The sequence below is a fragment of the Anopheles funestus genome, chromosome 3RL, assembly GCF_943734845.2.
Source record: "Anopheles funestus chromosome 3RL, idAnoFuneDA-416_04, whole genome shotgun sequence".
Lineage (NCBI taxonomy): Eukaryota > Metazoa > Arthropoda > Insecta > Diptera > Culicidae > Anopheles > Anopheles funestus.
Window position 1 is genome coordinate 77432553 of NC_064599.1, and position 27672 is coordinate 77460224.

Below are 27672 nucleotides of genomic sequence, written 5' to 3' on the forward strand. Positions count from 1 at the left end.
TTTTGGAAATTATAACAACATTTATTTTTCTTCTCCCACTGTACTCATCATTATCATCGTCGCGTCCATGTTTGACAATCGTTATACTCATAAACAACGCGATCCGTTTTAACCGATGCAGACCACCATTTCGCAACATACATAATTACACTTATACATCATTATTGACGACGATTTGATTTGAAATTTGCCAAACCCCAGGGGAAAAATTTTCACTTTTCATCCATTTTCGTTTTTACCCCCCAAAAACTGTTTCCGTTCGTTTCTTACAATCCTTTCGTTCGTTGTTGGTTCATTTAAGAACACACAAACAAACGATTTCCCTTACTCGTTTTACTCGTTTCTGTCTTTGCGTGGGTTTACCATTCTTACATTCTCCTTATTTTCGCTGGGTTTTGTATATAAATTCCTTTAGAAAAAATAGTCTCTCTTCTAGCTGTGTGTTTCTTTTTTTTACGAGACGTTTACTCTCCGTGAGCTTAATGTTATAGGTTTTTTTCTTTCTCTTTTATTTCTTGTCTACTGTATTCGCTCCTGCTACACACACTGTTTCCTATGCTATAAGCTGCGCATGTAAGATGATTTACACATATCCTTTATATAAGTGGGTTTGGAGGGGATGCTAGTAGCGTGATTTGGATTAGAGCGTAGCGTTCGAAGGTTAAGGATATGGGCAGGGTTGCAAAACTTAAACTGCAAAACGTTCCTGATGCGTTACTGATTGGTTTGTGCCATTTCAAAGCTTTCTTACTAGCAAAAAAGCTCACTCCGTATCTCATCTATGGTGAGCTATCTGGTGTATGTAACCGTTTTCGACAGCCTTACGACCTGTTTAGTTTTTGCGTCTATTGCGTCTACTACTCATTCGTCTACAGACACACACACAAAACAAAAAGCTAAGCTAGTTGTCGAAGCGCCATTTCGATACAGCGTTCGATCTGATTATATTCTGTCTTTGGTGTGCAAAAATTGTATGTTCAGTTCCTGGGCTTCCTGGGTTGGATATTCGAATTGTAGAAAAGAAAAAGAAAGAACTGGAAACTTCAAAGGGCTCATTTCACTCAACTACTACATTAGGAGTACTTTGATGTTCTAAGCCTGATTTACGATTGTATTACGGTTAGGCATTTAAGAGTACGTATGTTGCTGATTTTGATAAAAAAGAATATAAAACGAACATCACAATTTCCTTTAAGCAATATAAATTATTATTACAAATAAACGTTGTCCCATTCCAGGGGTGAAAAACATTAAGTATTGTTCTCACTAGTGAAAACAACAATTAAAATATAACAGAATAGCAGTACTCGAATCTTAATATTCACTTCCTAAACGTTTGTTTTTTTTGTTTGCTAGCTTAATTCCTCTTTTGCATTCAGTCACCATTATCCCTACACCGGGTGCGCTTGTGAGGACGCGTCAGTGCAACTAGACAACTATTTGTTTATGGACGTTAAATACTGGCAGGACGTTAATGTTCATCGTGTTACATTTTGATTTCGAATGATTTGATTTTGTTTTTGTCTCTTTTGTGTTTACAGTGTTTTCTTTTTTTTGCTTATTTAGGTGTTTTTTGGGTGTTTTTGTTTTGTTTATCTGCTCGCTTCTATTACATCTTGCACACTGATTAAGGTAAAGAACTATTAAATAATATTGTTCTTAAAAGTATAGCGAATTGCAAATAAAATTAAACCGTTTTAAATTACCTTATGAGATAATGATATAAAGAGCAAGATATGGAACTTATCTAGTATTGCAACTGTTATACGCAAGGTAAAGGAATAAGGAAAATGGTTTTACGTATGTTTGACTGGTTGCTCTCTTGCAACAACGAGCAGCAGTTTAAGCTGGCTTTGCTCACCGAGAAAGCAATGCAGAAAAGCGAACCTATACACTGTGTGCTTTACATACAATGTGGTACGAGCTATCGATCGTTTGATTTCACTGTTATAATTGTATGTAAATTGTATTTCTCTTACATTTCGATTGCGCCTATCAAGCGAAGTTTCTATGTACAAAAAGCGACCGGTACAAAAATACTTTTCACTACGTAATTCAGCATCAAAATTGTCTCCTCAACGCACCACCGATACGGGCGTCTCTCGCCCGCTTTCTAAAGGTATGATTATACACAACTATACTGTTTGCCTGTAGCTGGGTTTTGCGTTTTGTGTTTTGTTATGACTTTCTATAGGATATCTTTTTACCATCTTCCAAACAACGAAACGCGTGCGAAAACCGATTTCGCGTATTTTGTTGTTTATTCCCCTTAGCTAGATGATTGATTTCACATCTTCCGTTGTTTGTTTTTAGTGTGCTACTTCACAAAGTATGATTTTCCTGCACACAATATATTTTCCCCCGTAAGCGAAATTTTCAAATATAAATAAAGGTGCAGAGATGAATCGACCATTCGCCATTCGAGTTCTTCGATCGCGGTGGAAAATTTTTCTTTCTTTGTTTTGGAAAATGTTTTTATCTATTGATTTTATTTTTTGTTTTGTTTTTTTTGTCCTTTTTTGATTTGTGTGTTTGAAGTGTTTGTATGGTTTGCGATTCTAGTTTTGTTTTTGCATTAGATTTTGTTTCATATCTATTTTCTATCTCTTCGTTACAGTAGGCTCTTTGCGTTTTGTCAGTTTTGTTTGATTTGTTACCATATTTAGCACACTAAAAGATCGATTTATTGATTCGCTTTCTATTTTGCTGGATTTGTTTCATTCGCTTTTGTTATTTTTTGTATCTTTTGTTAAGTCTTTTATTTGTTTTTCTATTTTATTCTGTTTGTTTTGATCGTTTTAAGTGTTTTTGGGTGTGTGACAAAATTGCGCTAACATAATATGTTGCTTTTTTAAAGCATAGCTCGCGGTTTTCTTTTGTTTTACTATCCTCGTTTCATGATGTGCCCGTACGGATTGACGTTGAAAGATTTGCACACCATCATTGTCGTTATGAAAATCGCCTTCAGTTTGTATAATATACCGCTCATATCTAAATTTATAGTATCATCGACTGCTACCTAAAAGCACACGTCATTTGATGGTTCCAACGCGAACCGTCCACTACCATTGGGTTGGTTGTTTAGCAAAACGCGAAAAAAAAACAACGACTCTCGTAAAAATGTGGGCCGAAAAACGTAACCAAAACGCACTCACGTAATCGCCATTTTTGTCCCCCATTTTTGTTTTATTTGCTTTTGTCGTCCTACTCTCATCCCGTCCGGTATCATGTTATCATCGGTTGAAGAGGAAATCGATGTAGGTGTGCTGTGTTTTGTTATTATTCTTACTACCACCGCCGCCCCCACCGACACCGCCAACACCGAACCCACCACCCCCACCGTGATGTCCGTCGTGTTCGTTCGAAGGCCAGCAACGTCGTATGACGGCAAAGTGGGTGGTTTGGTACTGGTTCGTCCGCTCGCAGCCACGCTCCAGTGTCCCCGTCAGGCAGTAGCCCATATTATAGTCGGCCAAACTTATGTTGGAGGAAAGATAGAGCTGGGAAAAATGGTAAAAGCGGAAGGCGTAATTTAATTTCAATGTCCCAAAAACAAAACCCAAGCTGGGTGTATCATGACCAGAAGGGTCCGTTTACAAATATTATTTCCCGGTCATGCAATAGGCAAGACAAACAAAACGAATACTTTCCGATATCGTTGAAGTAACGAGAGAACGGGCAACAATGCAACAAAATGGAAGCTATAATAGTGCTCTAAACTAATAAACCATCAGTTACTGCCGACATTCCAGTTCTCGGTTTATTACGTTTGTATGGAATGTTGTTTGCTGTTAAATAAAGGGTTTGGGAGAAATGGGCAATGGTCTTTACCTTGAAGTCGGGATCGGGAACGCGCCGTTTGAAGGTACCGACTATTAGGAGTGCTCCATCACCAACAACGATCATGCGGCCTTGTGTGGATTGTCTAAGAAAAGTAGAAAATAATTCGAAAAAAAAATGTTCAGTATATTGGATTATCGCCAAACATGAATAAAAATTTTTTTTAAGTCACTTAAAATAATTTCATATAAACAGTTAAACATTTTGGGAAATGAAAATTGATTCAACTAAAATATCATAAAGTAAATCGATTAAAAATATTTGAAATGTACTTTAAACACGTGTCCACGTGTACCTAGTATCTACAGATTTTTTCACAGATCACAATCGACAGCAGAATGCTATTTGCCTCAAGTTTTCCATTGAAAGTTACTCTAGGTTCGACAACGCTTCAAAGAAAGAATCATTAACAACGGATACAAAACGTCATGCCACAAAATTTCATCAGAAAACAACCTCATCCGCTTTGAAAGTAGATTGACCAATCCGTGTACTTCACTCCGTCAGTCAGCAATACCCGCCAGCATTTCAAATGATGACAACTCCAGCCCCAAAATGTACATTATTGCCTGTCCTGAGGGGAGTTAATTCACAGCACAAGAAGAACAACCAACCGTTCGCGGAGTGGTTTCAAGCTGATGATGACGAATTTGTGAAACACCAGATTTCATTGGAATTCACGCAAAAAAGCACTCATCTCGTTGCCGTGGATGGTACCTTCAGGCGGTAGACTAACACGAACGGGGACTTTGGGTTTTTGGTTTTGCGTTTTGATTTTCTAACCTCGGAGCAAACTCCACAACGCGGGAGGGGGTAGCGACCACTCTGCTGGGGTGCGACCAGTGCGAATCAGAAAGTCTGCTCCGAAGATGGCAAGAAACTCCGCTGAGAAACCAGAACCAGAGATAAGCTGTGCCGTGTTGCCATCTGGCACGAGTCAGATGGAACGAAGTGGGCGTCGGTGGCGGATTTCCAAATGACTTGGTTTAATTTGTGAATGTTTTGCGCTGAATTATGACATAATTTCACAACCGTCCTGTTCGGTGGCTTTGCTTAGGCAAATGTGTGGGCATGGGATGCAGGTGGACCAGCCTGGAGCTGGTTGTTAATTCCTTTTCACTTCGCAAAGAAGAACAACCGAACGGCAAGGGAGAAAAAGTGAATGAAAATCTCACCCAAAATGTTAAGCTGTTCTTCTGTTAGCGACTGTTTTCCATCTCGTCTGACTCGTTTCATGTTGCTTTTATTCAGCTGCAAGGAACGTTTGTTCCGTGTGAGAAAGAAGGAAAGTGCTGGAGCTTGGTCTGGATTTAAATTAGGCGGTTTACCACTTCTAAAGTACCGGAGCGGACCCGGCAGAAGGTCCCTGAACTGAGGCTTGGCTAATGAGATGCTATATTAAATTACTTGGCAAATTTAGTGTGCTCTCTTTTTAAGACGCTCCGAATGGTGCTCTGAAGAAGAATGGGAAGGATGTGTCCTTATTATGTAGCGCTGGTTCCGCCATCGTTAGGCTGTTGGCAAGTGTGTTCGCCTTTTGGGCAGGATTTTTGAATGGGGAGATGAAGACGAAAAGCCTCTGCTAATAGAAGGTGAAGACTGTAGGAACCGAACCGTACTGTAGGCTTCTTCTGTTGTCATCGAAACCAGTTAAGGGGGAAATTAAAACGGACACACGATCTAATGGCTCTTGATGGAAGGGAGGTAACACTGTTGGGTGCTTTAGAAAAGAGTGCCTTCGGAAAATGAATAAAGAAAAGAATGATTATGAGGTTTCATTTTCAGCTAAAGGTAATTTAACGTGGGAGTAAATTTAATTAGGCTTTCTCCAACAATACTTTATACTTGTGGATCATTATAATATATTTTGAATTAAATTAATTAAATTAAACTTTGTATAAGAATTGCGAGCATAAAATATCGTCTTAGGAAATTATCACTATGGCCACGTCAAGTCTTGTACGCAACTCTCGGCCATTAACCAATATCCCTAGGGCTTCGCAGGACGGACGGACCTCGAAGAACGAAAATGTGTATGAATGTTGATAACAGAAATTGGTAACCCGCCAACACGGTATGGGAAAGGGAACTTTTCTAAATAATTCAATGCCCCAATTCGAACCACTGTCCCTTTGAAGCCATTTCCTACTAATAACAACAATGTTATTTAAGTTATTAAAAAGTATTTATATGCCTACATTTTACATGCCATCAATGTAAGAACGCATTTGATCGAGAGGAGAAACGAGAGGAGGAACGAGAGAGAAGAGTGTGCGAACGAATAAGATGCGAGAGATGCGATCGGGTGACAGCTTCGCTAATTACAGTTGTGTAGGTGTGTCGTGATAACGAAGCAGGAGAGATAATGTTAATAAGCAAAGGAGTAATTGTGATCAGTAGCGATCGGACAGCAATGCGTATTAGTCATGAAAAAAACGCCTTCGGTAAGCGGCGTCCTTTCTTTGTGCATAAAAAAATGTGACTAAAAGTTGTTGTTTCGTGTCAAAAAGTGATCCTCGAGGATCTTATTGCATAAAAACAATAGTTAATACATTAATTTGTGTGTTAATGTGATGATAAACAGTGAAATTTTGCTTTGCACGCGTTCAAATTGATGCCAGCGTTGGCGTGGGTTTGTGTCAGCGTATGCGTGACACTTCGAACCTTTCGATCGAGTGCGGTGCTTTCATTACACCAAAGCGGAGAGTACGTGTGTGTGAGCGTAAGCAAATTTAGAAAGCAGTGCGTGTACTATGCGCGTACTAAGCTTGCAAATTCTTTGCATTTGTATTTGTGCAGTGCGTTTTGAAAACCTGTTTTGTCATAAAATCATGCCACAAACGAGTGGTGTTTGTTCGGCTAGGCAATAAAAACTGAAATTAATAAAAAATAATCAGTACATGTTGTGAAAAGTGGCTTCCATCCGTTGTGCACAGTAAAAAAAGTGCAAATGTTGGTTTTTTTTGTGAAAAAAAGTGATGTCTTGAGCTTATTAGCTTATTGCTTGTTGCGTTAATTCGTGTTTCGCTTATTGCGTGAAAAATGTGGCCATTTTAGGCAAGTGCTGCGTTTCAAAAGTGCCAAAGCGTATTGAAGTGTGCTTGTGTCATGGTGGTTAGAAAAAAAAGAAAGTGTAGGTTGTTTTTGGTCTATTTTTCAATGAGCTTTTTGCTTATTGCTTATTGTGTGAAATAGTGAATTGAAAAATGTGGGCATTGTAGGTGAGTGAGGTGTTTCAAATGTGGAAAAGGTTTTTAAAAGAGTTGGCTCTTTTAAAGGTGTGTGTGTGTAATTAAAAGTGAAAGAAGTGAAAGAAAAATGCCATTGTGTCAAAGAAAAAGGGCCGCGAAGAAGCAGTTTTGAAGCAAAAGGTGAAAAGGTTTATTTTCCAAAAAGTCGGGAAAATTGTCTAGTTTTTCTTTGAAAAAAAAATGATTTTATAATTTATGGATTCCAAAATTTTATGGAAAACACATTGCAAACTAACTCACCTCATAAGAGTGAATTGAATGCATAACAAAATTACTTTTTTATCAGTAAAGAACGGCCAAACCATATTGCTCACAACTATTAGACACTTAAGCAACTAACAATTCACTTTGTTTCAATGTCATTTCCTTCCCCGAACCGTGAAAGGGCACCATATGCCGGCTGTACCTCGGCCAAAAAATATTAATTTTCATTAAACAATTTCCCTACTTATTCTTGTAGAAAACTACACACCGTACTCCTAGCGATAAACTGATTGCTTTCTTGAGGAATAATGACACATCAATGAAATACAGTATTGCGTGTCTTAAGTTTTCCCAACTACCAAATATTAACTCCGCCCCATACATACACATACGTACGACTACTACGCATAAAGATGCTACATCTTAATCCTTAGGAAAGCCGTTCTGCCGCACGATTAACTTCTTCTCGCTAGCGAAGCGAAGATTGAGAATAATTATTTAGATTAGCCCCCTGGGTGAGGATGATGAAGGTGAATGGATGGTGTGGATTTATGCTCGGAAAACCCCCTTTTGCAAAACTTTATTCCTCCTCCGAGAGCGCTGATGGAAAGGGATAAGATTGATTAGCTCGGCGGTCGATCATGATATGCTGGCTGGGGAGGAGGGTGTTATGAAAAAGCACGTGAAACAGCGATGGAGAATAAGCATCCGAAAGCTCGAAGGAGCTATTAGTAAATAGAGACTTATCACTACCGAATTGAAGTCAATCCGGTTCGTAAGTCAGTTTTGCAAAAGTTTATACCACAAACCGTAAAGCTCTTCCCAGCACACCCATAAATATAAAGCCAATTTGAACGGTTTGAATGGGAATGGTTATGTTCCAAATGTTTACGAAATTCACCTTGCTGTTGGAAATGGTTGTGAAATGGGGGAAAAAACAACCATTTTTTGTGCGTCTAAAGCTTCGTATGTAGATCAAGCTGAAAACAAGCTGTCGTGCTGTAGGTGTAGATAAAGTTGTTAGAGTGAGTGAATTGAAAAAGTAAAAACGTTCGTATTTTATACCCATTCACAGGCAGGAAAGCCAAATGCAAACAAAAAACCTGTCTTGCCTTTCCAATTGACCTATTGAGAGCATTGACATTATCAGGCTGAGCTTTCAGCGTTTCATAACACAACGCAAGGGTGTGTGTGTGAAAGAAATGGTCGAATCGAATGAAAAAACAGGCAAGTCAGCTCCCGAGGGTATAATTTTCATCGCCCGAACGCAAAAACACACATAAAAGTCATCGTTTGTTGGAACGTTGAAGGGCAAAAAAGCTTGAAGACCAAATGCGTGTGGCAGTGGGCCACATAAAAAAGGGACACCCACTCAGAGGGTTAAGAGAGACGAAAAAAAAGAAGAAAAAAAGAAAGGAGAAAAGAAAAACACAAAATGGAAAACTACCATCCGTTTGGTCGAACGCAAGAACTGGCGCTTTTCCTTTATTTGGCCCACTTCCAATAACGTTTTATTTGCACGGAAGCATCATGCGTTTTTGTTGGGGTGGCTATTTTGTTGCCGGGACATTTTCCAAAGCTTTTCCAACACCCCTCCCGAAAAATTCGGAAGCCGACGAAAATCGTACCCTTCGGGCGTTTGCGGCCCGAAACATCGAAAGTGAAAGAGCAATCGAATGAATGTGGAAAGCGGCAAGAAGTTTCAGAGTTGGAAAGAAGACTACGCACGGTTTGAAAGGAAAATAAATATCTCACAGCTCCCTTGTGGCTGATGACGCCACCGTACGCCGTCTGTCCATTCGTGTGGCAGGGCTATGGCCAGAATTTGAGCGCACAAAAATTCTTTCTTTTTACAGGAAAAACTCCCCATTTCCAATACGCAGGAAACCCAACGAAAGGCCCGTTTTTCATTTCTCTTCCGCACGAACATACGACACGTAACGTCCCATCAGTTTCGACGCTTTCGTTCGATCGTTTCTTTTCAATTATTGTTATTGTCTTGTTTATGAGGCTTCTGTGTGTTTGGTTTTGTTTTTTCTTGTTCTTTCGTCAATGGCCGAAAGGCCGGGTTTTACAACCAATGTAGAGTTTTATGATATATCCGGCTGCCTTTGTGGAAAATGTTTTGCACCCAGTTCGATTCGTCATGTGTGTCTCACGGGGAAATGCGAGACGGGTTCTGCGGAACACTGCAGATGATGTTTTTATGCACACACGTATCGAACAAGAAATGTGTATGTTTACAAGGGTTTTTTTCCACACAACCACATCGAAGGGCTAAAGGATTGAAGTTATTTCCCTTAAGGAATGTCACAAACGGTAGAGCTCCGTTCGGCAAAAAGACGTACCGAATCGGCCAATCAACACATCTACACACATGAACTGTGTAATGGAATGGTTTCTAACAGCCTAACAACCGTACCAAGTGAGCAAAGCACACAAGGCGGGGGTGAGGAAAAGCCGAAACAGAAGGGTAAATTAATTAAATATTTCTTCATCTGAATTCCAGCAGAACCCTTCCTTGAAGTAAAAAAACAGGACGTTTTAATTAAACGAATTGACACTTTCGTAATTAATTTCTGCTCGCACTTTACAAACTTCAACGCCTCCCGCGTATCGGAATGGCACGAAGAAACCAAGCTTTTCTTGACGGGATTTTGTGGAAAAACCAGTTGTCAGTGTTGATCAGGTTGAGGTTAAATCCGTTGTCACCACCAAAACGGCTTTTCGGGTTGGTGTGAGTCTTGGAAACGGGCTTTTACTTCGCTGCAGATACGGTTTGCGAAGACAACACACGATTTGTTCGTTGCGCCAGTCGCCAGGGTGAGATTTAATTTTTTATCCTGCCTATAGTCTTTTTGTGTTGGTGGTCTGGGAAAATGCCACACAAACGCACACTTGAAAGCTCGTGTGGTGTTCGGTGGTGGTGCAAGATAATCAAGTAAATGTAAATTTCACTTTATGCAGGGAAAACCTTAAGGAAACGGTGGGATTAGGTAACGAGAACATGCTGTTACCAGCATCGTTCCATTGCTTCTGGTTGATTAATGAAGGTGGATGTCGATCGCAGCAAATGGATGGAAATAAATTAAATGACAGCCTACCATCATCAATCTGCTTCGAGGAAGTAGTGTAGTGTGTGGGGGAATTAAGTGCGAATTGTGTAAAAACTGAAATCAGCTAATGGAGTGTCAGTGTCTTTAATAATAATATATTTTTCTCTCTTTTTTCCTTTTTATCAGGCCATCACTGCATCCTACCGAGAGTCCCCTGCCCATGTGAACGACTTAAAAAGACTTCATGGACTGGGTCGACCGGTGTCATTCGAATGACATGACCAGCCCACCGGAGTATGGTAAGTCTAATACACTTATAGAGATCATCGTTATAGCTCTAGTTACTCGTCTAAATTTGGGACAAACGATTCTTTTAAAGGATTGAGTGCGGTCCAGTTCGATCAGTGTTGTGAACCGAACGCGTACGGCAGTTCTTCCGCACGTCGTCCGTGACGTGGTGGTGATCATTCAGTTTTTTTAGACTACACATGTGAAGTAGTACTGAGTAAATCTTCAATTTTCCCGGAGTCGGAGTAATCCGACGCCGAGACATTCCGGAGTAACTACTACGGAGTAAACTTCGGAGTTATTCCGGAGTTATTACGGAGTAAACTTCGGAGTTACTCCGGAGTTACTTCGGAGTAAACTTCGGAGTTACTCCGGAGTTACTCCGGAGTCACTCCCGAGTTAAAGCCGGATTAATCGGGAGCAATTACTTCGGAGTATACTCCGGTTTTTATACGTCGGAGTCGGAATTGATTCTAGAATCCACTCCGGAGTTCCCATCACTAATGTGAACCGACCACAACTGAACATGCTATTGTGCGGATCTCGTTCACTCAGTATAAAGATTGGAACGCATCGAATGGTTCTGATTCAATACGCGCATGCCTAGACTCATCCATTGTGTTTTCGCACATATATGGGGCCAAAAATCCTTCTGCACATCTTCCTCTCCAACACAGCTAAGAGCCGTCAGTTTTGGACAGACTCCATGTCTTAGAGACTTCAAAAGTGAGGTCACCGTTGCGTACCACGCATGCAACCATCAGTTTGGTTTTTACCTGAATCTTCAACCTTCAAAATTTCCACCTCTTGTTCGATCATTTGATAACCGTCAGCCACTTAGAAGAACCAATAGGAAACATTTCTCTTAAACACAACAATATTTAAACTATTATAAAAAGCATCTTCTTCCATCCTAAAACCACAACAATTTAGATTCAAATTTGCAGCATCGAAACAACACAAATTAAGGGCTCGTTGTTCAATAATGACTCAATAAAGTCAACCAACCAAAATCACATCGCAATAGCTTCGTGTGACCCCATGGCAGAAGCAATGAACGGGACCATAATAATCATTTCGGCTGCCGAACAATGAAAGGATTAGGTAGCCCGTAATTAAATCGGCACAACAAATTAAAACTTTCACCACGTCGCCAACCCGTGGTGGGAGGCATAACAAAGCAACAGCAAAAAAATACTCACAAAGAACGATAAAAATAAAGCAAACAATGGCAAAAAAGCCTTTGAAACCTTTCACCTTGAGACCGCTTGAAACACACAAGCCACTCTGTTTCTGCCCGTGAAGGCGCAACGGAACTAATTACCCGAAGAATTCTCCCAAGAACAAGACACTCGAAAGAGCACGAGCGCCGTTGTGTAGCCCATTTAGCAAAAGTAAACCTCTTTCCTTCGGTTAAACAGGCTTAAGCAGACGAACCACGGAAACCACTCAACGCTATTGCAATTTTACGTACTTTTATATTGTTGTGGCACGATGCATTTCTTCATTTCTTGAGAAATCACTTGCCAGGGAGGAGTGAGCTGTATCTTTAGAAATTGACAATAAAAGTTCGTGATCATGGGTCAGTAAGTCGAAACCATTAAAGAAGGAGTTCCTACCCGAAGCAGTAACATTCCACAATTGGACCTTTTAGGTCTACTTTTTACAAACCCTTTTCCGGTGGGTAACGGTTCGTAACGTGGCTTCTTGCAATGTCACAAACTGAAACGTGTCCCTTCAAATGTCATTGTTTCGTCCAGTGGTTTTTTTCTCTCTTCTTACTGCTTCTTTGCATTCGCATCACCCTTTTACCTTTTTGGCCATCAGGATGCGAGTTTGTCGAAAAATGTACACCGCAGAAAAGGGATAATTATCTCCATTACATAAACAAGCGCCAAAAGCGGAGAGCTTTCCGAGTTAACCGGGTGGAAAACATTGGCATTCCCGTGTCGAACCCGTGGACCAACTCGCACGGGAAAGTTGTGGACATTATGGAGTGATTTTTTTCGCATGTTCACTTTTTTTTTGGTTGTTACTGCACCCGTTAATATAACGCCCACCAAATGGCTACAAGCTATGCAAACAAAAGTGTGATCTAGTTTCGGCTTGGGACGTGTGTAGGACGAGAACACCAGGTTTTTCGCTTCAAACCCCGGGGTGAACAAATTTAACTTTCCCATCCAGCGGAAAAGCATCATTTTGTTAGGCTAGAAAGTTTGTCCACGCGATAGGCTTTTGCTCTCAACGGGTGGGGAAAAAACGAACCAAATAAAAAAAAACTATGACCGGGAACGAGTTAAGCTTCAACCGCAGGAAGACAAATTTCCCGATCGACAAATAAACCCAATCACTGGCCCGAAGGGGTTTGGCAACATAATCCGCATCCGCTCTGCTTAGAGATGGATGGTTCCTCTTTGGAGGTTGATTTTGTTGTTGGTGCTGTTGAGATAACCTAAAGCAGGGGGGGATGAATGGAAATATGGAAATCAGGAACGATTTGTCATTTGGATCGTATTATGCGAAGAATATCCGCAGAGCCCTTTTTGCCCATGCATGGATTGGCGTGGCTTTTTCACATCCTTTTTTCTTCTCCGTTTTTCGATGCGGTCCATCTCCCCGTGGCTGGAATGGATTGTGTAGCTCAAGGGCGTTATTGAATATATTGAAGGAAAATATTAATCATCTTCGGCAAACATCGCCCATGGCCGGGAAAGGTAGTAAATCTTACGGAAAACTAGAGCAACCGATAGCAGCGGAAGAAAAAAAATCGCTGGTTCTCGGCCATATTGTGTGCCGGATTAAATACGGGACGGAAGAAACGCGTTGAACGTTTTGCAGTAACAAATCACATGCCTTTTGTTGGGGACGCTTTGCCGGGAGCTAGGATAAAATGCAGCATACCATTTGAAAAAGAGTTGAATGCAAAAGAACCAAAACCATGGTTCTTTAAATGCTTTAATTTTTCTAGCGACAGCGACATCTCCATTTTGTCATTCTTCATGCATAGACACAAATAAGCATTCGAAACAAATATCCTGCTGGGTGAAGAATCTCTGCCGGAGAAATATGTTTCCTTAGGTCAAATACAATGCACATCACCAGTACACCCAGTACGGCCGGATGTCCGGTCCGCACGTGATACCGGAAAGCATCTTCGTCGAGTGCTGTACAAACACCCATCACCTCGATCGCTCGAGAGGGCAATTTGTGACAAGTGCGCCCGAAGCAAAAAAAAAACCCCAACCGAAACCGGACATACCTTTTCAGTTGTTGTGTGTTGACCAGACGGTGCTTACGGTGCTTTGGAAGTTGAACCGACATTCGTACGGTTTCACAGCAACAGCCAGAAATGACAAAATGTCGACACAAGTGGAAGAAACATAGCTTCGTAGCTTTCGATGGTGGTGAGATTTTTCGTACGTCTGTCTTTCTTTTTACTGTTGCTTGATGTATTTTACACCTTATTTGTTATTTTATAAAATGAATAATTTCATAATAACTTGTGAAAGTTATTTAATTCGAGATTTTGAGTATAAAACTTGAGGAGCTCTTCTTTTTATTCACATTAATTGTTGGAGTTATTTTTCCACAATTATTTTGTTATAAAGGAATCATAACACACACTGAAAACTCTTCGAAGTTCTAGTGTTAAGAAGGTTTCTAATTGATAATATAGCCTTATGCTTGATTGAAGAGATTTACAGGGTTTTCAGGTCAAAATGGCAATGTTCTGGAATTCCGGAATTCTGATCAAGTTAAACTGGAATAATGTTTTGAGGTAATGTCTGCCATTATTGTCACTTCCTGAATTAAAATTACTCTGATTGGAATCGTTTCTGTTCAGAAAGTTCTTCATTTGTCAAACTGTCGGTGTTTCAGCCGAGGATTGTTTATGCTCAGGAGGTCGAAAAAAGATTTTGGATTTTTAATATTTTTTCAAAGAAAAGCTTCCTCAAATATTGAATACTTAGCATGTCAATTTGAAATTATACTGGTGTCATATTAAGTAAAAAAATATTATTTGAAAAAGGTACATTCCAGTTTTACTTGAAAACGAAACTCGGAAACCCCTTTATTTTTAACCGGTCCAGACCAAATGATTTTATAACAGCAAATTAACTGTAAAACGCACTTACAAACATCGGCATTATGCAATATTAGTTATAAACACGCATAATTTAATCACAAAACTACCAGTATGGATAACAACTAGTTGCTTGCCCGTTTCTGTTCGAAGCACAAAACAATCACAATGTTTCATTTCTATCGTGTATCAACCTATTTTCCACACAGCATAAATTGAGCTGCATGTCACAACTTGGGGAGTGAGTTTGCGATGCAACATGCAAATACATTCGCTGCACCGCTGTACACTGAATGTCAGCTTGCCAACTTGTTTGAATGCTTGCCAGCCGGAAGCCCGCTGTGCCCGACTGTGTAACACGCGCTGACACGTACAATGGTTCGCTCTCCAGTAGTTTTGCCAACAGTTTCTCCCTTTGTCATGGAGGAGCAAAATGTATAAAAATCAACAACTTCTGGCTAGCGTTCCATATTCATGAACCGATCGACCTCGTTTTTCCTGCGATTCAATAATTTATCGACAAACAGAGACAGAGTGAGAGAGAGAGGGAAAGGAATGTGTGTATGTATGTATTGTGGGAAACATTTAACAAAAGATCAATTCAATTTCTGTCTGGTGTTTAACTTACTTCCTAGAGCCGGCCACCTCCTCCACGATGCAGCGATTCCTTCGCCACCGGCAGGGCGCTATCGTCCAGTAGCTGGAGGCTGCACTGCGGGCCCATCCTTCTTCCGGATAAAGCAGGACCTGCGAAGCGTAGTTAAGATTCATATCAGTTGCCAAGCTTTGGAGCTGAGCATTAGGCGGATTAGTTGAGGGAAGTTGTGCTAAATTTGAGCACAGAATGAAAAAGGTTTTTTTTTCATCCTCCCGTTTCCTGGTGACTCCTTTATAAATAAGTTGGGTCAGTTACAAAATGAGTTCATACTCGAAAGAAGGGGGGTGAAAAAAGAAGCAAGTTTACACACTAAATATACGCCGGATTTAGTGAGGCTTTAGTGAGGTAGCTGAAAATTTGAAACCATCGTTCAGGGTGCTAATCCGGCGAGATCCTGGTGATAATGATGATGTTGGGTAAAGTGAATTAGATCGACCGGGGTTAGTTACCCTCTACCGCCCCTATTCGGTGCCTTAAGTTCGCCAAGATTTTATCAAGATAATGAAATTAAATTGGAATAGAGGAGGGTTTGCTAACAGAAGATTAACACAGTATCACTTCCAAGGCTGACATTTATTGAGAAAGTTACGAATAGTGTTTGCGGAGTGATTTCTTATCATTAATTAAACATTCATTTAGACATTAAGAGATCAATACATTTTTAATAACACTCGCAAGAGAGCTTCTTTGAGGGATGAGCATAACTATCGTGCACAATCTTCAACGCTTCACTACGCGTTTAAAATATTTAACTAGCTTTAATGCCCCTGTACCTTGTTCGGATAACCGTTGTACCGGAGTAGCTTCTTGCAGCATTTGCCACGGCTTTCGAAATAGATTTCGGACGGGGGTCTGGCCGGTGCTCGGTTAAGCACACAGCAGCCGACGTGTGCCGGCGATGCCGGTGGGTGGAAGAAGGCTGACGCGAACGTACGGTCGCTGCCCTTATCGATGGTGGCGATGGTAGCCGTGTTGGATGCCTTAAAGTCCATCATCAACATCGAGACGGATCTGAAAATAAATGAATTAAAAATGGGCCATTAAGCATCGGGTATGAGATATTAGTGGAATATTGATTATTTTATGTACTATTTTCTTATCACATTTTGGAAAAATTTTACTTAGACCTGTCGCAGTGCCTTGTTTCGGAAACATTTCTCCATACTCACACACGAATTCAGCAGAATTGCATAGATTATCTCGAACAAGCAGACTGCTCACCAACACACAGTTCCCACATGGGAGTTGGCTTATGTGGTGAAGCGATGCAAAGCAAGCGTCACGTAACACATACACGCACAGCAAACGTGTGGTAAGGATAATTTAAATAAGTGATGTCCTGGCAGTACTGCACATGTTTACTCGCCATGGCTCTTTCCCTTGTGTTTCATTATACAGCTCACCACGTTTGAAAAGCGGAATAGTTGGAAATAAGACGTGGGAGGTACGGAAGAAACTAACTGGAATTATCATATATTTAATAGGTGTATCGAGGCTGCGGATAAGATAGTGAAACGAGAAGGAAAATGATCTCTTTTGAATGGTTAGTTAACTGGGAAACTCTTACATTAAACAAACAAATAGCTTATTGTAGTTTGACTTGTAGTCTTACTGTTTTCTACAAATTTTTTATTTTTATTTACTGTTCGAAATTAATCGAAATTCTTAAAGGATGTCCTTGGTGATTTCATGATAATAAATGGAAATTAGTGTAATATTCAGAGGAAAAGGTTCTGCCATAATGACTTGCTAGTATGTGACCAAGTTAATCATCTACAATTACACTATTCCCCAAACATCTTCAGAGATGAAAGTTTCATTTTAATTCATTATGTTCGCTTCCATCATGATTAGTCGTACTACATTCGGAAAAAAAACTTTCCAACAAATTAAGGAACACTCTCCGCGCACACTGAAACCAAAAGCGACAAATAAGAACAGTCGTTTCACCGACAGATAGATATTATGATTTAATTACCATAATTATACGCCAACGGTTTCACCGTGCCAGTGTTTGATGTTCTGCTAGACAAATGCAGCAAATGAAGTGATAATGATGAATGCATTAGTCAATGCTGTACGACGGAGCACTGAAGCAGAAGAAAATTGGTTTGGTAAATAATTATCAACCATTTGTCATCAGTGACGTGTATTTGCGTTCGTCTAGAAAATGTGGTTTTACACGGAAACCGACCACCGATTCATTATCTTTGCGTTGGATATTTTCATCACTTGGGATGCTCTTAAGGTGATCAAAATGTTGTTTAATGTTAGTTGGGAAACATTATTTTGGAGTCTAGTTTCAATTCCATTCTCAATATTTTATCGTGATTAATGATTCATAAAATTCGAGAGAAAGGTTATAAATTTTTTTTTATAAATCCTAGAGCTAATTTATTAAAAGTGGCAATCGAGATGGAATAGAAAAATCAATCACTTGAGCGTGTGTAAAAAAACAACTCCAACTCCGTTTATTTATCCGAAGCAGAAATGCATCAAGAGCTTAGTAGAAAAAACTAGAATACGAATCAGAATGATTCCCCGATGGTTAATACCTGTGCCACGTGCAAAACTTTGAAAGCGACTCCATTTGCTGTGCAGATGCACTTCAGCTAGTGGACAAGAGCATAACGGATAGAGCATCCACCGGGAACTCTTCTTTACCTTGCTCTTGTGTTAACGAAGATTTTAATTAAAATTTTCTTACCTCAAACTACGGTCCATACGTGTGACAGCTTTAGTGGTAAATTTGAAATGGAAAATCCCCTTGCTTAGCTAACGCAAATAGAAGAGGAAAAGCAAACGAGCTTGAAAGTGTCAACATAAACCCTGGAGAAGCAGTGGAATTATGGAACAGAAAAGAAAACGGAAATAGATTTTCCAACAATTCTTCTACCACATTTATATTTGAAAACTGCGGTATGCCAGAACAAACCAGGAAAATTAATGGAAAACTTAATGTGATTATGTTTGCTTCATTTTAAAGTCATCTTTGAACGGTAACATTGAGGCATTTCATGCCCTAATGCTCACAGTTTCCTACTTTAAGTACTACTTTGCGTAACTAGTTTACGAATTTTCTTTCTCCTTATATTCAAACGGCTTAATCGAAAAACTTTACTTCGCAAAAAAATACTCTCCACAAAACCCCTACGGTCCGAAGAAACCAAACTCACAACAGCCGGAAACCAACCGTTGCGCCATCAACAATTCGAACTCTCGTTTAGTTCAGGAACAAGCTCATCTACGTTCAAGGGTCAGCTGCCAGTTGTCTCTATGTAAATGGTTGCAAACCAGTTTGTGTGAGTCTGTGTGCGAAATATAACCTCATTCAAACAAGACCACCAGCAACCAACTTTCAGCCTACAATGGTTCGACTTTAAGTATCCAAACCAAGTAGAAATGGAACGCCAAAGTAACCCAATCCGGTTCGTTTTTTCTTTTGCTCTCCTTTCCAAAAACTGCTGCTGCTCGGCTTGATCCTTGACGCCCGAGGCGGTGGCTTGGCATTTCCCAGACGTCAGACATTGTGCTCACGGGTGGATCTTTAGCGAATGGCCCAATAGCGTCGAATACTTTTGCCCATTCGGTGAATGTTGAACCCCGGGTGAGTGGTTTCGAGCAACCAGATGGATTGACTTTTAAGCTTTTCTGCTTCAGCTGTTGGGCAAACATACGGAAACGAGTATACTCTGTGTTTCATTTTAACTTTTTTCGAGCGAAAGTGGAAAGCCCCAAAAATAGACTCGGTTTAAGATGGCGGGCCGGGGGGGGGGGGGGGGGGGGGGGAGAAAAAGCAGAGAGAAAGACTGAAGGCTGTTAGAAAGGAGACAGAACTTGCTCAAAAGTGACTTCTTATCGATGGGTTATAAATTTAGTTGCTATTTTCACCAAAAATCTTGGAAAGAATTGAAGTAAAAGTCGTTTAAAAGTCGTTTTAAATGTCAAGAATTTGATAGAATTCCTCAAGCAATAACTGAGACATTGACAATCACGAATAAGAATAGCCTATTTGAATTAGATAAGCTTGTAGTAGAGATATATGCAACGTTTCAATTAAATATTTTAAAGACATAGTTAAAAACACATAAAGAAGAGCGTTCAAATGAATCTCAAGTCTATAATTCTTCACCTCTCTCAATGCTTAGTTTATCCAAAAAATGGAACTCTTAAATGGAAACGATTTTATTCTCCAGGCAATTTCGGGTGGTCATGAACAGCTTTAAACACTATACCTTTATCAGTAAATTTCCCTCCGTATAAGAATAGATTCCAAAACCGAGGACGAGGATCGAAACACGACGTCATCATTAATATTGTTTAATGTGCTGCTCTCGTACACTGGACAACTTCCGTCTGCCGACGGGGATATCTCTAGCTTCTAGATTACAAAGCGACCTATAGCACACCTTCTCTGCTACGAACGGACGTATGAATTATGACCGACAGATCAGCTATTATTTTCCATCACATGTCTTCATCGTGACAATGCTTTCACACCACTAAGATGCACCACTGCTCTGCTTGTGTGGAGATAATTTATAGGGCGGCAACGTTCCGACGCTATCATCGCGTGCGTGTCCCAGCCCTAAGAGCAAATGGCTAGAACACACGACGAAACATCCGGTAGGCATCTTAATGTGCTATCAGGTCGATAAATTTCGAACCCTGTGCAAACTCATAAAACGCTTGGTCGGCTCGATTGTTCAACGTTCATCGTTCGGCGATTGAATCTCGGTTGTCATGGAGTGCTTTCGGTGGCAATAAACAAGTGACATGGTGTAATATTACACGAACCAGCGTAAGCTATTGCTGCGTGACTTCAAACATAATATTTGAATTGTTTAAGCTTATGTACTCATTATTACAAGATATACTTTGTTGTAAGCTAAAAGTTCATTAGATTAACTCAATTTACAACAAACGTTGGATAGGTTGTTGCCTTCCTGAGGAGAAGATCCAACGTAGCATGACTATGTCTACTGAACATAAATTGAATTTGGCAAGCCTAATTGATTTTACTGGCGCAACATCCTTGCGATGAAGACGCTCGATGAAGACCATGGCCCATCTCTATTCCCCAACTCTCGCGTTTCATGCGTAATAATTGACTTACGTTGCAAAAATACCTTCTCATCGCAAAAATTAGCTGACGGAGCAGTAGCCTTTACGTAATCGTTGATCCTGTACCGGGCTCTGTCCAAAAACTTGCATCTTCTTGCCGTCGGTGAAAGTTCGCGCACGAGTATATTTTCCAAGTGGCTACAACTTTTACGCCCAACTGTCAGGTTTTCTGTCGATAATAGTCGATAAGCGAAAGGGACCCTGGCCCTGACCTCAGCCCACTGCCCAATACGTTTCCCGGACGAAGGTTTCCGTTAGGACCGGTTGGTTGGTTGGAAACTTTTGCGACACAAAATCTCGCCAACCCGAAAGGTGGAAGAATCTGTGCAAAAAAGAGGAGGAACTAAAGAGAGGCAAAGGAAGTGAGCTTTCCTGGGTACTTAAGAAGATTTCTTCATCGCACTGTCGCAGCTTACGGGTGCCGAGTAGTAATATCCGGCCCGAGAGTTGCTGTTTGTGGTAAGGTTTTTTTCCTTTTTCGGGGCAGTGGAAATAATTTCCGGACTTTCGGATGTCCGCATAATGGGCGTCGGTTGATGACGGTTCTACAGCGAGATATAAATATTGATCGATTTGTGGTTGGAATCAAATCGCCAATTAGGACAGGTTTATCCTTTTTTCTACTTTAATTAGGTGACCCAAGATTGTGGTTTGAGGGGTTCTAATTTTGAGGTTAACATTTTGAAATTTGTCACCAAAAGATTTGAAGCATTTTTTACGTCTAAAGTAGCACACTATCTTGGTACCTGTAGAATAGCTTATTTTCACGTCGACGTAAACTCAGACTTGAGCCCAATGCACCAAAACGTCCAAAATCATGCACTGCAGGTTACTTTTAAACTGCTTCGAATAGTTTGCTAGCAGGAAGTGCCCTTTGCCAAAACGATAACATTGAAAATAATTGCCTTGGTCGTACGTGTGTGTGTAGCAATTTCACCAGAAGTCACGAACAAACACAAGCTTCATACCAATCTCCACAGAGTACACTGCAGAGATATAACTTCAGCCAAGCCAATGGTTTGCCAGATTTAAAAATAACATATTACCGTTGTCCGGGAACCGTTGGCCGTTGTGGACTGGCAAGATGTGAAGGTGTGCTATTTTTATAGCTGTATTAGGTTTTTCTTCTTCCCTTCACCATTTCTCGCTTCGAAAATCGTTCAAACAGATGAAAGTAATCCTTGGTCGGTAGAAGAATATTGACTTTACGCTTCGGTAAGTTCGTCGTTTCGGTCAGCCGCACATTGATCAACGTGTTGGTATCACAAGGAAGGTCACAAATTGTGCCACTTAAATGGAAGGAGACACAATTTATCCACCTAACGCTTAATCGTTTTATTGGCTTTGGCTACACTTTCGGCGGAGTGGGTATAAAAGCTTTCGATGTGGATTTGTTGAACGAAAAACAGATTGGAGAAGGTTATAAGTATAAACTAGAAGCTCCAGGCTTTTGTGATATAAAAAGAAAAATTACTGCTCTAAAGTTCCTTGTTTGGTTTTAAACCATTAGTACAAGAGACCAGACGTTATGCGGAACAAATTGGTCCCCTTTTATGCACCGGACGTAAGCACTCAGTTCATCTATTTTCATATCCAACTTCTGGATGTCTGTGCGATGTTATCAGGTGTTCTGTTACAAGGACATCAGCTAAACCTCACAAGTTTTGGAGCGTACGTTAGCAGTCAGGGTTTATCTCCGGCCCGGTTGTCCAGCATGTCAAGTCATGTCAGGTTGAGAAACACTCGGACGCTGAAAGGTAATGCCCGATGTACATGACCATATACATATACCCGGTAGCCTGTCAGTTGCATAGAGTTTCCCACGGAAACTGAGGCTGAGCCTGGCTTGAGCGCACGGTGTTGCGCTCACGGACAACATCCACAGGACATCCCTTAATCAAATTATTCATTATCATTTGCTTGCGGGTTCGCTTTCAACGGTCATATCGTTCAGATGACGGCCAAGCAAGGTGAGTTTTTGCACCGTGTCACTTGCACGGATCCATCTGCACTGGAACACCTGGCCTCAGCAAAAAGGGGTTTTTGGGAGACAACATTATAAAGCCGTCGATGGTGGGGAGTTTCAACCCGGTACGCCATCCCCATCGCACAAAGGAATGAAAGGTTCTAATTGCTGGCAAAATACGGCCCGTTACTGAGATACGGATGGGGTGAGTTATCCATCCATCGTTGGAAACCATGCCCGAAACGATGGCTCACGGGTTGTGTTCACCTGTGATAAGCTATCCCATTCAAATGTCCCGACAAGAAGAACGACAAAAGGAGAGAGATGGATAAAAGGAAGGTCTTAGCGACACGAGATGAGTGCAGTTTTCCCGGAAGTCCTTTTAAAATATCGTTGGATGGACTTGAATTTGATTTGTGCAGTTACACGTCGTGAATGAAGTGTTTCGGTGTTTGAGAAAGGGATCGGGTCTTTTACAGCGTCATTACCGGCGTCACTGTCAAGAGAGGTTGATGTCATCGTTTCCCATTACAAAAGCGATACCCAGGTACAGCATTCCTGTGTGGTGTCGGTTTTGTGTGGATGAGATTATCTTAGAAACAAGAGTAATTTTAGAATAATAGGGGATGAGAAATGGTTTTAGTGTTAGTTTTACAACATACACTGTAGAATATTGAGTTAGTATAATGTACTTTAAATTGATTTAAAGGTGTTGGAAGAAAAGGTTTTATGCGAAAGCATATATGTCATAGAACGTTTAGGCTTGGTGGAGTATAAATTCAAAATTAATATTAAAAATTTGAGGGGGCTGATGCCTGATCCAGGAATTTTTTGATAATACCTTTTATACTCCTAAATTTTTATTCAAAAAAAAATTCTTATTCTTATCTTTGTTTCTTTTTTTTATCTTATACTAACATTTATTTTGTCGATTAAAAAAACATTTCTGACTAACTTCTAATTTGCTCGAACACAAACGTTACACAAACATAATTGTTTCACTAGAAAGCAATCGAATCGAGGATTATCTCCGTTGATTGTATTGCGAATAATTTCATTCCATTCCCTCGCCCGGCTGGCAATCAAATTACGAAGCGAAAAACGAAATGTTTTGCAACAATTGAGTTACAGTGAAGGAAAAGCAACATTTGCTGCCCATCATGTGTTTGGGGAAATGTAATTTGAGGCTAGAATCGATTTGGATCGAAAATCAACATTTTTCGTTCAACAGCCAAGCAACAAATTTCGTGCTATCGCTCTTTAAAAGGTGCGATCGTATCCCTGGGAGTTAACAAAAGTTACCCACGAGGTGAATTGTTTGTGTCAAAGAATTGGAAAGAAAAGCGACGACTATAGAGACGGTGACACGATTACAACGGTGCGGTAAATACCGGTGTGGATAAATGGGAAAAACTTCGACAGACGCAGCGACCGACCGTCCGACGGACCACCTTTTTGTTGCTGCTCGTGTCGGTTCGAGTTTTGTGGATGAATGTCGCAACGATGCTATGAGATGAAATAGAATTGACGCAAAAAAAGTGAAATACAGCACGGGGCACGAATCTTCTCGGAAGCGAAAGGAGGCCTACGCCGAACCGGCACAATATGTGCTCCATCGTTTGGCAACACAAAAAAAGGTAAACGAGACCGTACCGGTTGGGTGTTGGTTTCCTATCGAAGAAAAACTAATTTTAAATTTCGTATCGCTAGTGACGACCTGTACCTCGAATAGGACGATCCTCTACATCGGTGTGTCTGTGTGTGTGTGATGTTGTTGTTAGGTTGTTTTCTTCCTGTGCTTCAGTAGAACGTTTTCCCACCTTTCCCTTTACCCGGTACGATCATCATTGTTTGGAAGGATTTTCCCAGGATTCAACTTTTATAAATAGCGAAACAAAGCCACCTTCATGAAGATGTTTTCGAATCGTTTTCCTGTTTTTTTTTTGTTCGTTGCTTTCCATTCCATTTTAGGGTGAATACCATTCCGATTCTACTTTCCCGGTGGATTACATACATTTTCTGTTAATAAAAGTCTCCCTTGGAGGCGGTATATTTGTGTCCTGCCTCTTTTTTTCCTGCTGCCTTTTGGAGGCATGTGATGTGATCTTTGGTGTTTTTCGAGACGGCGAATAAATAAACTTGACTTCTGTTGTTTTTTTTTTTTGCTATGATGTTTTGTTCATTCTAACTCATCGTAAGTATTGGAAGCCCTAAGTAAACCTTACCGGTAGTTAAATACAAAAAAAAAATTGAAGAAAACACCCCCAAAAAAGCTAGAAATTCACTAATCTAAATTCCTCTTCAAAATTACACTTTATTACTCAGTAGCATGAGCAAAACAAAAGAGAGAAAGAAACACCCAAAAGCTACCCAACAAGAAAAACCAAGATAATCGTGGGAGTTGAACATGTAGATATCCTTCGGTATCTAAGCTAGGACGAAAAAGTTTCGCTTTTCTCATTACACCTCGTTATTCTGGGAAGTCTTGGAAGTCTTGGAATTTGGGATGAATTGACCGAACTTTTTACACTGGACAGTTTGCCGCTACCTTCAAGCGATACACGTTTTTATTTTTGTTTTCGGTTATGGTTCCTCTGTCCCTTGCCTCTAGTTAGTTACCGCTTGAGAAGATTAACCTAAAGGTGAAGATCAAGTAGTATAACCTCCACTGAAGAGGACTCCGATTTTTTTTTATGGACGAAGTAAATACCACAACGGACGACCCGTGGGGTAAAGAAGTTTAAGAAAAAAAGTACCGACCGAAAATACGGGAAGCTGTCAAAACAATGTTTTACGCACCAATTCGCATGCTGTATGACAGGTGGACGCTTAAAAATTCATACTTTTGCATTTTAAGTCACATTCATTGCTGTCTCGAGTTTGGTAAGTGTGCTCGTAAAAGGTAAATATTCGTTTCAAGTAAAACGACTGATGTTGTAGATTGTTTTATGGCAGAATGAATCGGAATGGGTCTTAAAAATTCGATTGATTGGTTCCTAAATGTATGCAATATGATCAACAAAATTATGTTACTTTTATTAATACAACTTACCTTGTGATTCAATCCACTTCTAACCGCATCAAAAACGATGATGTATCTTTTTCGTGCAGCTTAGGCCTTTAAGTTTTCACTGAAGTTGTTCAGCCTTTCATAATCATGCTAATATTACATACTTTGCATATTTTACATTCGTTTTTTATACACTTTTTCACACCCTGATTGCCAGAGAGGTCATGTTTGCTTATTTATTTCATTTTAAACTTTCATCTGTGATTAATTTGAGGAGGAAAAAGAAACAAAATTCATTTAAAAAAGTTACTTCTAGAAAAAAGATAAATAAATCTTCAAACAATAGCCTATTTTAACCATTCACGTCCCATTTGCGCCTTAAAGTATGCAAGACGTAGTACAATTTGTCACTAGTAGAAGATTTTCATAACATTTTCTCCCCTATTTTATCCATCACGCCTGGCGTACTTTTGTTAAAATCAACATTTTCACACACATACACAAAAATAGTTACACACACATACGTTGAAATACACATGGAAACCATCGTTGTTTAATAAACTAGAGCGACCGAGATTCACGGAAGGATGCAAAACTCGTTGCAAAACTTTATTCCACGAGCACGAGAGTGGGAAACTTTCATCGGATGAGGGAATTGATATGCTGCCGGCATTTTCCGGCCTTTTCCGGAGCGAGCACATGCAACTATCGAACGCACACAGCCACACCAACACACGCTTTACCGAATAACGTACACAAACGCACACCACTGCCGCTTTTGCCGCTACTATATGCTTGCTTTGATGAGCAAACAGAGGTGCACCCACAGGTTTTAGGGTAGATGTATGAGCAAAAATGGGAAGGAAAAGATACCTAAAGTAAGGGTGGAAAATAGAACTTCACACGGTTAGGAGAGGGTGAAAACGCGGAGGAAAAAACAGGCGCGGGAAAATCAACCGATGAAAACAAATACACTCGCATACGCCGTACTCGAACGAAGCGATACAACTGTGCGCAACGGTTGTGTCGTGAAAGCGTAGGGAGTGTTTTCAAACCTCGTTCGTCCTTGTGGGTGAAGAATGGTAAGAAAAGTAGCTAAATTTCCACTGACTTTTCCGTAGCGTACCAAAAACCCACCTTGTCCTTTATCGCACCCCACTTGCAGGAGGGTGAAAAATTGTTCCCGTTTTTTTACATTATTTTACAAACAGCCAAACGTACGGTGGCCCGCTTTTTCCCTAGCCCTTGTGTAGCAAACAAATAGCAAAACCAAGATCCAAGTTGGCGGAATAAAAAGACGTTAGCAGCAGCTGGTCCCGGGAGATTCGGGTAACTATAGACAACGGACATTGGGTTGCTTTGGGGATTTTTTTTTCCGGGAAAACGTAATACCTTCATCATGCGATCCCGATCTGATATCGACACGAAGCTACCATGCGCCCAGATAAGGTACAGACCAGCTGCTGCGGATACGCATCCGGCGATGATTTATGGCGCGTTCGGCTCATTGGCCAATCAGCGGTACGGTATGCTGATTTTGAGCATCAGCAACAACGGGAAAGGGTGTTGAAAAATGAAACACCATCCAGTTGAATGCACTTCGAGATTCTTGTGTTGAAGCGCACTAACCCGTAAATAGGAAAATCGGCACCTTAATAAGAACGGTCCTTTAAGAGGAGACCCACTGTTGATATCGGGGAGTGATCTCAAGTACAGCTACTAATAAAATGCCCTTTGGGTGGTGTTGTTCACCTTCCCTACAGGAGCCTCGCTTGGAGGAAATAAAGGAATCGCACCTCAACAAGGCACACTTCCATCTCTTTATCCTTTCGGTAGAGTGGAAAGATTGAACGGTCCACTTTGTTTCCTCGCTCTTTCTCGCTCTCTCACTTTCATTTCCCTACGACTTGAAACAGGAAAGGATTTACTACCAACACCAGACCAAAAAGCGGGACACTACGCCTGCATTATCCCGGAACTCACACTATCACAATCCCTGTTTTCCCGATTCCCCGATGTCTATTTATGCTCACATTCACCGCACCATAGTGTCGACGGTTTTTGTCACCTACCACAGCTTCCAACTGTTACGGACCGGAGACGCGACTCGGAATACACACGCCACACCACAGCGGAACGTAAGGATGCGCTCACAAGCACGACCGAACCGACTCGCTTACGTTCTACCGGA

At 40.6% G+C, this 27672-nt stretch overlaps 1 protein-coding gene across 4 annotated transcripts; it reads right to left on the minus strand.

Moving 5' to 3' along the window:
* On the minus strand, positions 1-27672 carry LOC125768186 (uncharacterized). Of its 4 annotated transcripts, XR_007418852.1 has the most exons (7): positions 27554-27672; positions 25524-25739; positions 16155-16392; positions 15352-15470; positions 3832-3925; positions 3156-3500; positions 1-3062 (listed from the first exon to the last, which is right to left on the minus strand). XR_007418852.1 is itself a non-coding variant. In XM_049435521.1 (6 exons), exons 3-6 carry the CDS (start codon positions 16380-16382, stop codon positions 3234-3236), a joined length of 708 nt encoding a protein of 235 aa, XP_049291478.1. In that variant the 5' UTR covers positions 16383-16392; positions 25524-25739; positions 27554-27672; the 3' UTR covers positions 1-3233. The 4 variants fall into 4 exon arrangements, 3 of the variants coding, with proteins under 3 accessions (XP_049291478.1, XP_049291481.1, XP_049291480.1); XM_049435521.1 differs by having other exon boundaries at positions 1-3500; XM_049435524.1 differs by having other exon boundaries at positions 1-3500; positions 27526-27672.